The sequence below is a fragment of the Capra hircus genome, chromosome 9 (assembly GCF_001704415.2).
Source record: "Capra hircus breed San Clemente chromosome 9, ASM170441v1, whole genome shotgun sequence".
NCBI classification, from domain to species: domain Eukaryota; kingdom Metazoa; phylum Chordata; class Mammalia; order Artiodactyla; family Bovidae; genus Capra; species Capra hircus.
The window spans coordinates 35,577,197-35,592,576 of NC_030816.1; the positions used below are offsets into that span (position 1 = coordinate 35,577,197).

At 36.5% G+C, this 15,380-nt stretch overlaps 1 protein-coding gene across 3 annotated transcripts in view; it reads right to left on the reverse strand.

Moving 5' to 3' along the window:
• GRIK2 (glutamate ionotropic receptor kainate type subunit 2) overlaps nucleotides 1–15,380 on the reverse strand; it is a 727,083-nt gene that overhangs the window by 439,910 nt on the left and 271,793 nt on the right. For all 3 annotated transcript variants that reach the window (XM_018053124.1, XM_018053125.1, XM_018053126.1), the window contains exons 2-3: nucleotides 10,436–10,603; nucleotides 6,042–6,299 (exon numbers count right to left, since the gene is read on the reverse strand). In XM_018053124.1, the coding sequence (XP_017908613.1) occupies nucleotides 6,042–6,299; nucleotides 10,436–10,603 (426 nt within the window). The remainder of the gene's footprint in view (nucleotides 1–6,041; nucleotides 6,300–10,435; nucleotides 10,604–15,380) is intronic.

Here is a 15,380-nt window from a genome sequence, read left to right on the forward strand (position 1 = left end):
TACTTTGCCGACTAAGGTCCGTCTAGTCAAGGCTATGGTTTTTCCTGTGGTCATGTATGGATGTGAGAGTTGGACTGTGAAGAAGGCTGAGTGCCGAAGAATTGATGCTTTTGAACTGTGGTGTTGGAGGAGACTCTTGAGGGTCCCTTGGACTGCAAGGAGATCCAACCAGTCCATTCTGAAGGAGATCAGCCCTGGGATTTCTTTGGAAGGAACGATACTGAAGCTGAAACTCCAATACTTTGGCCACCTCATGTGAAGAGTTGACTCATTGGAAAAGACTCTGATGCTGGGAGGGATTGGGGGCAGGAGGAGAAGGGGACGACAGAGGATGAGATGGCTAGATGGCATCACTGACTCGATGGACATGAGTCTGAGTGAACTCCGGGAGTTGGTGATGGATAGGGAGGCCTGGCGTGCTGCGATTCATGGGGTTGCAAAGAGTCGGACACGACTGAGCGACTGAACTGAACTGAGGCTACATGGGAGCTATAAAGCACTTTGCATATCTCACTAATCATGACAACAATCCCCTGATGTATGCATCATCTTCAAATTACAAATGTTGTCAACTCGTGTCTTTAAAGTCAAGTAACTTGCTGAAAATTACACAACAGAACCAGGATTTCAATCCAAAGTCCAATCTATGGATATCCCTCTCTCTGTGTCCTTTTTGATTGCCTCTGAAAGGTACTGACTGAGTGTCTTTCTATCCCCGAGGCACTCGATGTGGTTTGAAAGGCAGGTTTGAAAAGCAGGTTCACATCAGGCACATCAGGCACATCATCAGGCACATCAGGCGACACAACTGATACTGCTGTAACATGCAAACTCCAAAGCACAGTAGCTAGGAAAAAGCTCCTTTTGATTTCTCCTACATTTGCCTTGTATACATTCTCCCTCATTCTTCCTCATCTTCCTTTTCCTGATGATCCATTGTAATGAAGTGCCTGCAATTCCCTGACAAACCAGCTCCCCAGGCATTCTCATATTTATACCTTACTCCCCTAAGCCCCTTCTCTAATTGAAGCATTTCTTCTCGTGCGTTATGATAATTTCAAAATTATCTCACCTTCTCCAAAATTCTCCTCTGCCTTTACAACTTTCCACTCCCCTAAATTCTTTTATGTCTATATTCATCTCCTAAAATGTCACAATATTATTTTCTTGTCTCTATCTGTACTTGTTACACTATAATAGTACCTGTTCACATGCTCTATCTCCCCCTCACTCAACTCTGAGCACATGGAGACAAAGTTTTACCTATAATCCTGTCTCTCATGCTGAACATAGATCTGTACCTGGTATACAGAAGATACTTGACAATGATTGTTCAAATAAGTAAACAAGTAAATATATTTTAACTGCTGTTAACATATAAGCACAATTCACTCCAGACTACTTATAAAATTTTTGAAATGATAGGAGAAATCATGTCTATATATCTGAAAATTATTGTTGAATCTACTTATTCAATGGCAAAGTATTAAAAAGCTGTCAGACTAAGTCGACCTTGGACAGATGACTTAATCCATTGGAGCTTCTTTGTCTAAACAATGGATATGATAATACCTTTTTATGCATTCATTCCTTAAATATTGATTCAGCTATTTCCATTAGCCAGGTAATACCTAGGTGCTAGTGATAGAATGGTGGGCAACCTTAGGTTCTAAGCTATTCAGATTTGTATTTGATCTAGTGGAAAATTCAGCCAAGAACAGTCATCTGTGATGTAATGATGTTCTCATGGGGGAGGGTCACAGGAGAACCACAACGCTATGGCAATGTATTGAGGGAAACCTATTTCTGCTTGGGAGCTGGGGTCAGGACAGCCTTTCTTTGTGACATCTAAGTCAAATGGTGCAAATGAATGTGCGGGTGCAAATACACAATGTGCGGGTGTATGTGTGTGTGTTTACTGGGGAGGAGGAGCAGGAGTCAGAATGAGAGAAACAGGCGGACAGGACAGTATTTTTCAGAAACCAAAGGAAATTTAATGGCTCAATTTAAAAGACCTGAGTGAAGGATTTAGACTCAAGTTTACATTCAAATATTGGAGAGGTACAGGAACTAGATCACATCAGATCTTATAAGACTTTCAAAAAAGCTTTGACTTTATCCTTAGACCAAGAGAAACTATTAATAGGATAATGGGTCAGAATTACATTTTTAAAATTTTACTTTTTACTGGATTAGCAGGAACATCAGTTAGGAGGCTGTTAGTAATAATCCAGATGAAATATTTTAACTTAAGAATTAGTTAGAAAGCATGAAAGAATGAACAGATTTAAGAGTTCTCAGAGGTATAGAATTAAATTACCATTAGAGCTTGATTGTGGGGCTGAAGAAAGGTTGGAATCAAGGCAGATGCTCAGGTTTCTACCTTGGGCTACTGGTGGGCAGAAGAGCCAACTACCGGAGGAAGCAAGGATAGCGAGATGATAACCTATAACCCTACAGTTGTGTTGTTTTTATAGAATTGCTCTGAAGATTAAGCATCATAATTTATGTACAATAGCAGCTACCTCAATGCCTAGTGCATCATAGCTGTTTTCTGTAGTCATTTCAATTTCCTTCTTCTCTTTTCCAAAGTTGTACCAGTAATTTAGTAACAAATTTGGGACTAGAATCCCAGGCTTCTGTTTACCAGTTCAGAGTTCTTTGTTAATGGTCTGCTGATCTATAAACAAAGATGAAACACAGGAATTTTAAAGCAAATATTCACAACTTATCTTGGAATTGCTTACAAGCTGAGAGCTATCCAACTTATTTTTAGTTTATATTTAAAATGAATCATATGTTCTAAAATGACTGACAGAAACACAGCTTTGTTTCTGAAGCCAATTCTTTTCCATCATTTTGGACATCGTTCAGAGCTATAACAGACTTTCAGGGTGTTTAAAAGCATTCATCCATGACAACAACAAATGCTAATTATCATAAAAAATAAACAGCTCCTGTTAACATCGTTCTAAGAATTTCTCCTACTCCAGCACTATATTTCATCTATCACCCCATCTGTTTTGGGGGTGGGAACAAAGACTGGATGAAAGTATAATTATCATGTATCAAACTGGACAACACAACAAAATAGAAATGAATATAAATGGGAGGAAGAGCACATATAATAAATCTGGAAAGGGAAAAAAGAAACATAAATAAAATGCACTTCATGCTGCAATGAACAGCAGATATATAAGTCCATAATGAAGTTAATAATGTTTATCTCATTGGGTATAAGGTGGATGTTCTCCCATTTCAGTTCACTGTCCTAGCTGTCATCAGATTTTCTCCCACATGATCAAATAGTCATCTTGTTTACTTGGGAAGTTTACAGATTTTCTCTGTTGAGTTCTGTTGTTAAAATTCCACCTTGAGACTTTTAAACATATCCAAACAAACAAAAAAAGCCTACTTCTATAGATTTATGAACATAGTTCAAAGAGAATCTTCTATGTATCTTTAAGTCAGCTCTAGCCTCTAAAAAATAATTAAGAATAGCAAAGTTCTCAAAAGTCTGTTAAAGGGAAGAGCACACATAATACAGTGGTTATAGAGGCAATTATTTCACTACAAATAATACTAAAAACATGAATAATTTCATGTCCTTAATTATAAACTAGAAACTCAAGAAGGGCCAGGATTTTGTTTCTTTTACTGGCATATACTCACACCTGGTATTGTCCCTGGCATGTAGCAGATGCTTCATCAAAATTTGTTGGATTAAATATTGCATAAAATGAAGCATTAACATGCTTTTTCTCCCCTCAGATGATTTTTAAGGATACCTATTCTATGAATAATCCTGTAATGACTCTTAGCATTCATATTGAAATAATCAAAGACTTTTGGAATATGTAAGTATTGATATCAACTTGAAGTGTTAGCTGTGGTAAAGTTTCTTTTAAATAGTACCTTAAACTTTTTAATAAATTTAATCTCAGGTCAAGTTTCCATTAAAGGTCTATATATCTAATTAACTGACTATATATGCATATATATATATATATGTATGTTTAAATTTGTCACAATGAAGTAAATATTTAGAATAATACTCCAGCAAAGGATCAATTATATATGAAACACTGCTTTGCCAGATTATGATGTGACCTTGATTACAAATCTTATTATCCCTTTTTTCACTCACTCAAGAACCACATATATGAAATAAAAATGTCACACCCATATGCATACAAACAGAATAGTAAGGAAAGGTGGTATATCATAAACATTTCAGACATTTGCCAACTCTCTTTCTACTATGAGGGGCTTTAAGATAATAAATAAGTATAAAATATCACATCTAACATACATATATATATAATATATGTGTGTATGTACCATGTGTATGTGCATGTACATATGAGGATATTTAATATTTACTCAGAATTCACCTGCATTATAACAGGAAGGAAAGGAGAAGTAAATCAACAATAGATTCAGAATGAATTTATATTCATATTTTGTATATTTCTATATATGACCATTCATAAACATAAGTGGAGCTTTCCAGGCGGCACTAATGGTAAAGACATGCCTAGTTTTGCCTGGTGAACCCCATGGATGGAAAAGCTTGGCAAGCTACAGTCGATAGGGTTGCACAGAGTTGGACACGACTGAAGTGACTTCACACACATACAAACATAAGTGGACCAATTTGCAACTGAGCTAGCCCTGGAACATCATGTTATACATGCTCAGAGAAACCATTCACATAGAACCTGCCATTCATAATTTGACATATATAACTTTATCAATGACACAAAATAATGATTTAGAATAAAACAATGCAATAAATTTAGTAACTCTATTTTAAGCTAAAAAACACATCAAAGGTACTTAGGTTATTTTAGGAATTTAAGTATTCTTTCTAAAATTAAGTTTTAAATAAAAATTTTACTTTTTTAACTAAAAAGTGCAAAATTACACTTGTGTGTGTGTGTGTGTGTATGTGTGTGCTCTGCTGTGTCTGACTCTTTGTGACCCAGTGGACTGTAGCTGCCAGGATCTTCTGTCTATGGAATTTTCCAGGCAAGAATGGGTTTTCATTTCCTACTGCAGGGAATCTTCTTGACCCAGGGATCACACCACACCTCTTGTCTCTTGTGTCTCTTACACTGATTGGCAGATTCTTTACCACTGTGCCACCTGGGAAAAGCTCGCAAAATTACACTATTAATGTATATTAAGACTTACTCTTTCTTATCCCATTTTTTAAAAAATTTCAAATTATTTACATTGTTTCTCCAACCCTGTAACTCCCTGTAGACCAGTGATAAACATCTTAAGGTGAAATTTCTTATCACTAGGTAATAAAATAGTATGCAGTTTCTTCACCAATATAACTTCCAAGCAAATTATTACTTTATTTTACTTTTTACTTTCTTTGTATTTTTGAGATTTATTTTTATTTGATACTTCAAGATAACCATTCATATATAAAATAACATGCATTACAACAAGAAAGCACCGACAACCTCTAGCCAGCAAATATTCATTTAAAGACACAAAAATAAATACCATGTAGTAAGCCCTTAGGTATGCATATAAACAGTTTTAACATGCTATACAGATAGAAAGGTTATTATTTTTCATACACATTCTTTGCACATAAATAAATACAGAAAATGTTAAGGCAAAATTCTAAATTTCTTTATTTCTCTAGATTTCTTGATAAGTTTCAGTGACAGCTCATTATAAGGCTTTCCTTTGGGAAAATACACTGAAACTGGTAGAAAAAAAATGGTTGAATAAATGGTTCAATGTGATATTTCATACTATCTCTATCCTTCATCTAACACTATAGTTCACAGTAACTGATCATTCGCACAACAAAAGTGCTTATTTTACTCATACACAGGAAAAAAACGTATGATTTAGTTGTTCTTTATTTGGATATATGAAATTAGTGTTTGATTACAAATGTTTTTCTATCCCTTAATTTTAAAACAAAAAACAATAACACAGCAAGAATCTCAAAAGAGTTTCAGAAAATTATCTACATTGAAAGCACAGCCCCAAAGGCTACTGATTTTTCTTACCAGTGCTGTCATCATAGACAACTGTGACAGTTTTCCACTTGAAGAACTGCACCAAGTCCAAAATGGCACGGCTGAGTGAAGAGAAGTCTGGGTAGAGACTGACATAGAAGGAGTCTTTGTTGTCTGACACCTGGTGCTTCCAGCGGGTCTGGATGTGGGGAACCCCCAGAGCATTGCAGATAGACTGAACTGCATTTGCTGAAGAGCTGTGCGAAGGCCCGAAGATGGCAGCCACCCCAAGAGACAGCTGATCACAGGCTGCAGAGGAGACAGAAGTCTGTCAGTAATGAGAGGAGATGCCAGTGTGCCAACAGGACCACATTATCATTGTCCCAAAGGCATCATCCTGAAGGACGATTTGTTTGCCCTTAGTATAACATCTACATCTAGCTTATTTTACGTTTTGTCTAACTCCAAATATTCTCAGTTTGCTAGAAGGGAAATTCACCTAGACACCTACAGCCTAATGTTCAAATATAAAAACTCCACAAATAATGTCAAGGGAGGAGAGGGGGAAGGAGAAAGAGAGAGAATGTTTTAGAATTTAAGGGGTGAATATTCATTTTGCAAAAATACTTCATATCCAGGGGATCCTTCAGGGAAATACTTCGAATCAGGGGAATAATGTTCCTTCCCAAATTCTCTGGTCATCCTCTACAATTTCAGATTCTGAATCAGAATCCATCTGTTGGGAGAATGGCATTGAAACCTGTATAATATCATATATGAAACGAATTGCCAGTCCAGGTTTGCTGAATGATACTGGATGCTTGGGGCTGGCGCACTGGGACGACCCAGAGGGATGGGAGGGATGGGGAGGGAGAAGGGAGGAGGGTTCAGGATGGGGAACATGTGTATACCTGTGGCGGATTCATGTTGATGTATGGCAAAACCAGTACAATATTGTAAAGTAATTAACCTCTAATTAAAATAAATACATTTATATTTAAAAAAAAGAATCCGTCTATTTTTTATGGCCCATCTAAAAAGCTATGGATGGGCACATAGTTTAGTGTCTGCAATATCTGACGATATAGGTCAAGCTGTGCATACAAAGGCCCATACAAAACCTGACATGAGTCACAGAGGGTGAGTTCATAGGGATTAATCTCATTGAGTAGGAAGAACATCAAAGTATTTAATTAAAAACAGAAATATTTAATCATCTTTATTTATTTGGCTTTTGGACACCATAAGACTTTTATGATGTACTAAATTAGTTTTAACTTTATATTTACATGTAGAAAATTTTTTTCACATAAATAATAATTATAGTAATTAAGATACACATAAACAAATTAGAAGGTATTCAGACAGGAATAGCAAAACTGTGACAGGACTTTAAATAGTGTAAGGTATACTAAAGCAACTGGTAAGTCTGGGTCTAGAAAGTCAATAATTACTGGAAACATGAAACTCATCTATAAATACATGAAGAATCTGATCTGTGAAAGAGGCTAAAATTTGTTTCTTTTGACTGGAAAAGGAAGAATTAGGGCAAATGTATAGAAGCGTCTCATGAATTCTGACACAACTTAAGAAACGTTCAAATATGGAAGTCTGTTCCAAGAGGCAACAGTCTGTCTATTCCTGAAAATATATAAGGATGACTAAAATATTTAACAGATGACGATTGTTACTGGGATTCAGGGATCAATTAGATTTTCAGTCTTAATCCTTTCAAAATAGTTTGTCATTCTACTGTGCAAAATTTACTGATTTTTCCTCCAGAGATTTTGCCACCTAAAGTGCAATTTGATGGATGGATTCTTAAGCACAGAGATATTTAATAAATTTTAGTTAGAAAAAACACATTTGTTTAATCTTTTTTCAAAAATGCAATTTGATATATATATAGTTTTTGAACACATATAGATTCTTAATTTTAAAGTAATAATCAGAATTCTGAATCAGTAGAAAGTTTGGAGCCTCAAGTTTTTCACTCACATAAATTTTAATTCATATACATTGAAAATAAAAGACCTTCCTTCTCTAGATTTTTGACAAGTCACAAATCAAGAAATGTTAAAAACATTATATTAGCTTATACAGAGCTTCTGAAGAGTGTTTCAAAGAAAAAATAGAGTTTTGGGGTATCAGAGGAGTCATTTAAAAGCAATATATGATTCAAAAAATAATTCAAATTCTAATGCATCAAAATTTATTGAGCAAAACAGTATTATCTATTAAAAATATAAGATCATATGTCAGTGAAAATTTAAACATTGAACTTACATTCTTGCCTTGGAAAAATAAATTTTAAAAAGTTTAACAATGTCCAAATGAATTGGTATTTTATAATGAATCATATCAGTATCACATATATTATTGAAGTCTCATAAGATTCAAAACTATATTAGATCTCTCCTTTTTATTAGTGGGATTTTCTGGTAGCTCAGCTGGTAAAGAATCCGCCTGCAATGCAGGAGACCCCAGTTTAATTCCTGGGTTGGGCAGATCTGCTGAAGAAGGGATTGGCTACCCACTGCAGTATTCTTGGGCTTCCCTGATGGCTGAGATGGTAAAGAATCTGCCTGCAATGTGTTGGGAAGATCCCCTGGAGAAGGGAATGGGCTACCCACTTCAGTATTTTGGGCTGAGAATTCCATACATGACTGAGCGACTTTCACTTCATATTATCTCTTTACATATTGCTGTGCCACCCAGGCAGTCATAGGTTAACAAGCAAGTGCTTCACAAGACAAGATCCAAACCATGAGATCCACCATTTCAATACTTCACAAAGAAAGTTATTCATACACTTATTTGAGCTTTTTCAGTTTCAGGCAAAAGTTACTTCAGGAATTAGATTCCCAATGGATTTTTAATGAGTGAAAAATTTGTAAATATTTTTTAATATTCTAAAAACCAAATGAGTTTACCACCTCATAATTTTGCTAAGATATTCCCAAGGTAGTAAGATGTTTGTTATCAGAACATTCTAGTCTACTTTTTTTTTTATGTTGCTACTTTGAAGTCACCATTAAGAATCTATTAATATTTTATTTATACTGTACTCATATTCCGTATTCTTTGGTCTAAATTATTTCATTTGAGACAGAGCTTCTTCTTCCTAATGGAAATAATCATGAATGATATCACTAATCAAATGCTCTTGTCTTGCAGCTAATGACTTATTTTGCAATTAGGATGACACATGTCATATTTCACAATAACCTTTACCCCTTTTTCAGCCTTCAAAACCTTTCATCACCTTGACATGGTTCTGAAATGTGGAAACTTATTTTTATTCATAAAGATATGAATTCAAAGGGCAGGCAGAACATAGGCTTTGATAAACACTAAATTAGCTGGGGGAAAAGAAGGATACTTTCATCTTAAGAAATATTATATCTTATCAACTGCCATTAATATTAATGAATTTAGAAGAACTCTGTACTGAGTTAGAATTATAAGTAATTATGTACATTTCTATCAATGTAAGGTAGCTAATAAAACAATATTAGCATTACAGAATAGCAAGCACTGTTTTAAAAATAAGAACTTAGAACAAACACTTTCTAAGTCCACTCCTTTGAGAAAATCTACCTTATGGAATTTAATTTCATGAATGCTAACTATGTAAGAGAAAAAAATCACCTACTTAGACAAAGTAAGCCAATGAAAATATCTCTCAAAACATATTCATTTCTAAAACTGTTGTTTGGTTAAAATAATGCCTTGACAGTAGTTTCTCTATTACTTTAACATATGTATTAAACTCATATCTCAGAAAATTATATTTCTACTCATATTGAAAATACAGCTTTATAAAATGACAAATAAAATTCATAAGGTATTTTTATTATTTCTTCATGTAATCCAATTTTTATATCATTAGCCATTTATTCTCAGTTACAAAAAGAAATATCAAGTGGCTAAAAAATAGGCAACATAAATGAAAGATTGATCAAATTTTTCCAATTAAGTTTTAAAATTAGGCTGACATTTTTAAGTCACTTAGAACCATAGAACTTTCAAGATACTCAGTAAATTAAGACCACAGTAGTAAAGTAGAATTGACACATAATGCAAATAAAAATGTAAAATTGGATTGTAAACCTTGGTAAAATCCACTGATGGTATTTTTTTATTTTAGTAGGTTCTTAAAATAGGAATAGTTTAGTAGTAAAACAAAAGGATTAATGGTGGAAAAGAAAACAACTTCACTATCCCAGACCTAACTACATTTCATGTTATAAGGAAATTTTTTCAGCAGGTAATCATATCACTTTACCTTTCCTGAAAAAAAATATATAAGTGCAGCTCAAAAAGAAATATTTGCATGAAAATATTTCTAGTGACTTATTACTTACTTTGTAGATTAAGAAATCTCTCAGAGTAGCTAAAAATTTGAATTTCAGAAAACACACTATTAAATATCTATCAATTACCTTTCTTGGATGCTTCAAAACTGTCATAGAGGTTTATCTTCTGGGTGTCATAGGTAAGGGTGGTATTGGGCAACAAGGTTCTGTTTCTGTTGATTGTGTTCACAGCAAATCTGAATGCAAGTTCCTCAGCTCCCATTGGGCCAGATTCCACATATTCAAAAATACCACCTGGCAAAGAAAGGAAAAATCACACAGTTCTTACAAGATAGAGAAAATCTTGGAAGGTATCTGTACTTTTATGTATGTATTTGGGTACTTAATTTGTGTGAGTGTGTGTGAGTATATGTGATTTGTCTAAGAATGTGGAGTATGAATACTTCAAATATTCAAATGAAAATTTGAATTTATGCATAAATTCACATTTAACATAAATTCACACTGGCAAAATTTCTTTGATATTGATATCAAAATTTTATATGATTTGAATATGATTTTGTCTTTTTAGTTTGTAGTTGCTTCTTTTAGGGCCTAGGTATGTATAGGTCCTGCATTAAGTACTGAACTCTTAAAGATTTGCACACAGTTCCAAAATAATCAGTCCTCTATATTGACACAAAGCTATAAGGTTAGCACTGGGAAAACTGTATTAAATCTGTCTCTGTTAATTCAGACATCTGAATTCGTTAGCATAATTTTTAATAGTTTTAAGTTTAATAATAACTTACCATGTTAAAAACCCAAAATACTTAATTCACTTGCAAATTGCAGCATTTTACTTGTAAGAAAAAGAACAAAGTAGCATTTTCTATGTGTTTTACTCTACATCCTGTTTCAGAAAAGACTTGACATTTTTGAAAGATAGCTCTCCTAAACCATGAAAATTCCTTAGGCAGTGAATAACACTGTAGCAAATAATTTTGGTCATAAAATGTGGAATATAATTTAACCGTGTGTTCTTTCCATTTGGCACCTTCCACCAGCTGTGTCTCAGGCCAGTCCCCTCAGTTGTGTCCCAGCCTTGATATCCTCTTTGTCTCTTCAGTTGTGAGTGACCTAACTGAGAACTTTATCTCCAAGAGAATCTCTTCCTTGTTGGTTTGGTGAATGAAATGAAAGGGGGAGCACCTGATAGCTGACATCCTCCAACCTCTGTCTTTAGGAAACCAAAACATTAAAAACAATGAACATTTATTTTTCTCCCTTTCAAACTTCACACCACATACTCTCAGCAAAGTCATTCACAAATAAACTCCCCTGAATAGGACATTTCCACAGCTTGCAATTCATACCTCATCAAAAGTCTTTTGACACATGAATGTCGGGAGACATCAGCACACTACCTATTCTAAATGAGTAAGAAAGTCATGGTATGGTAATAATTCCTCCAAATATGAGGAATTAGGACTCAGAAGATACCGCAGTGATTGGACAAATTTATATTCAGGAAGAATTGGAAATATTTCATTTTACATCATATTAGTTGGAAATATTTCTCTTTTTTCAACTAATTTGATGATATGGTTACAGAACAGCCAACTTATTGTAAAATTATACTCCGAATATGTTTTAAATCATGGTGAGTTATGCTAAGCAGAAGGATAATAAGTATTTATTGACATCCAAATACTTAATGGGCATCAAGAACAAAATTAGATGTCATGTATGTGGAGGAGAACAGCGGTATGAGCATGGACTCCAGAGCCAAACTGTGTTTACATTCTGGCTCTGCCACTTGTCATTCCAGGCAAATTGGGCAGTTGCTTAAATCTTCAGTCTGAGTTTCTTCATCTCTAAAAAAAGAGATGATGATAGAGCTAGTACATAGAATTGTTAATAGAGAGCAAATTGTGTCATAAGAAAGCACTTAGAATCAGTGATGACCATAGAGCAAACACTACATAAGTGTTTAAGATTTCACTGAGTCTTCAAAGCAATCCCAAGTAGTATAGTTTTACAGAAAACTATCTTGTCACTGAAGATCATGCAGCTATCAAATGATAGAGGCAACATTAGAATCTGTTCATGCCTGACTTGAAAGCCCTTGCCTGCTGCACTACAAATTAGTAATTTTCTTCAAAATTTCATTCAGGCAAAATACACAAAACTTCCTAATTCCTAAAATGTGAGATAAGATGACTTCAATAAAAATATGCAGTTAGAAATGTAAGATCATATATATGGAACAGAAAAATAATTGAGTAATTGGAAACTACTTCTTAAGCTTAATTAGGAACACAGAATTGATTCCAGAAATGCAAACCTGAAGTCATTTCTTAACAACAAAATAAAATGAAAAACTGAATCTTCTACTTTTCTCTGTTCAAATTTTAATTTGAACGTGGTATAAGCGCAAAATGGGGGAAATCCCCTGGAGGAGAGCATGGCAACCACTCCAGTATTCTTGCCTGGAGAATTCCATGGACAGAGAGGAGCCTGGCAGGTTACAGTCCATAGTGTCGCACAAAGTCAGATATGACTTAAGCAACTTAGCATGCATAAATAGAAAATAAGCATACAGAAATGGTCAACACATGATAATAGCAGGTTACACCTTTCCTATCCTTCACCTCTCTTCAAAATAACAATCTACTTTGAAAATGATGTGTCAGAGTCTTCTAATATTGAGACTACACCAACTCCGTGGCCCAAAATTTTGCTCCAGGTTTTATGTCCAAGAAAAACTATATATCTATGTTCATCAAAATAAGAAGAAATATTATATGACATCTCTTATATGTGGAATCTAAATAGAAATGATACAAATGAACTTACAAGACAATAAATAGACACACAGACTTTAAGAACAAGCTTATGGTTGCCAGAGGGAAAGATAGTGGGAAGGGATAGTTAGGGAGTTTGGGATAGACAGGTACACACTGCTATATTTAGAATGGATAATCAACAAGGACCTACTGGAGAGCACATGGAACTCTGCTCAAGGTTATGCAGCAGTCTGGATGGGAGGGGAGTTTGGGGGAGAATGGATACATGAATATGTATGACAGAGTCCTTTCATTGTTCACCTGACACTATCACAACATTGTTAATTGGCCATACCTCAATATAAAACAAAAAGTTCAAACAGCTAAAAAAAAAAAAGAAGAAGAAAGAAAAACATGTACAAGAATATTCATAGTAAGGCTTCCCTGGTAGATCAGCTGGTAAAGAATCCGCCTGCAGCACAGGAGATGCTGGTTTGATTCCTGGGTTGAGAAGATCCCCTGGAGAAGGGAGAGGCTACACACTCCAGTATTTTGGGGCTTCCCTAGTGGCTCAGATGGTAACGAAGCCACCTGCAGTGTGAGAGACCTGGGTTTGGTCCCTAGGTTAGGAAGATCCGCTGGAGGAGGGCATAGCAACCCACTACAGTATTCTTGCCTAGAGAATACCCATGGACAGAGGTACACCCCAACACAAAACAGAAAGTTTAGAGGGAGAACACGATGGCAGAGAAGTAGGTGGATGTGGAGTACATCTCTCTCCATGGATACATCAGGAATACACCTTCAGACACAGAAGTGCATGCAGAACACCAGCTGAGAGTAGACAAGAGTACTTGACCAATGGAAAAGAATATATAGAACCATGTAAAACTTGGTAGGATGAAGGAAGTAGGGGAAAAAACAGGAGTGTTAGTAGGACTGGACCTGTCCTCAGCAAGTGGGGGAACTGAAGCAAGGGTCCAATCCCCAAGTCAGGGCAACTGTCTGAGTCAGAGAAGAAACATTTAAGGCTGAGAGTGAAACAGCTGATCTGGGGCAGTCTAGATGGAATGAGAACAGACACTCCTTGCCACTGCCATACATACCCCAGGCAGGAATGTGGGTCTCCTGGAAGGGGCAGAGGCTGGGAACTGGAGTTTAGGGATTGTGTAGCAATCCCAGGGCGAGGGCTGCTGTTAACTGTAGAGAGACAGATTGAGGGGATGTGAGGGAGGAGATCGTGGTGGGAAATGCCTGTAGAGGAAACCAGGTAGCCATGGAAGTAAGGCGCTACTATTTAGTCATGCAGAACCTAGTGGAGCCATCATCATAGCCTCTCTCTTCACGCACCAGCATCAGCAGCTGAACAACAGAGAGGCTGGCCCATCAAATGCTTTACGCACTGAACTACAGAGTAGGATCCCACCCAACGTGCTCCTTTCAGTGACTGATGCCTGGAACTAGAGTAGGATCCCAACCAGGGTGCCCCCTTTAAGTGCCTGTCGTGCCAAACAACAGAGAAAGACCCCAGGCAAGAAATCCCTCTAAGAAAAGAAATCCCTGTATGGGCAGAGCCACGGAGAAAGACTGGCCAAAGAGGCCTTCTAATCGCCAGCTACAAGAGGCTCAAAAAAGGGCTCTGATAGGGCCATAACTCCTGCTACAGAGGCAGTCCGAGTCCTTGCACACTTGGCGCCGCCAGGGTCCCCACAAGCCAAGCAGTTGCACCACCTTCACGCTCAACTCTCACTGGGTCAGAGCTGCCACAGGCAAAAAAAAAAAAAAAAAAGTCTCATGTTTATGCTCACAGGGTCGTTTTGGTCCTGTCTCTTTGTGACCCTGTAGACTGTGGCCCGCCAGGCTTCTCTGTCAGAGAGGGGGTTCTCCAGGCAAGAATACTGGAGCGTATTGCCAAAACTGGTTGCCATACCCCTCTAGAGCACTATATTTCCTGCTGCCCTAGCCACCAACCCCCCTGAATACCTGGTGCTGCCAGAACCCCTACGACCCAAGCAGCTGCACCATCTCCACACCTGGCCCTCACAGGGGCAAACCCAGTCCCTCCAGGGCAGCCTCAGGAGCTGAAGCCCAAGGATGGCACACATGTAGAAGCGGAAATAAAACCACACTTGAAAACCAAGGGCAGTGTGGCTAAGGAAGAAGACCCAAAACCTTCCCACCAGCTATACAAGCTGCAGATTAAATCCACATGATCAACTAAGATGACTCTGTGTCTAAGGAATATATAAAAGGCCACTGAGAGTGCCCACAAAAGAAAACGCACTAGCTCTGATAGCTGTGGA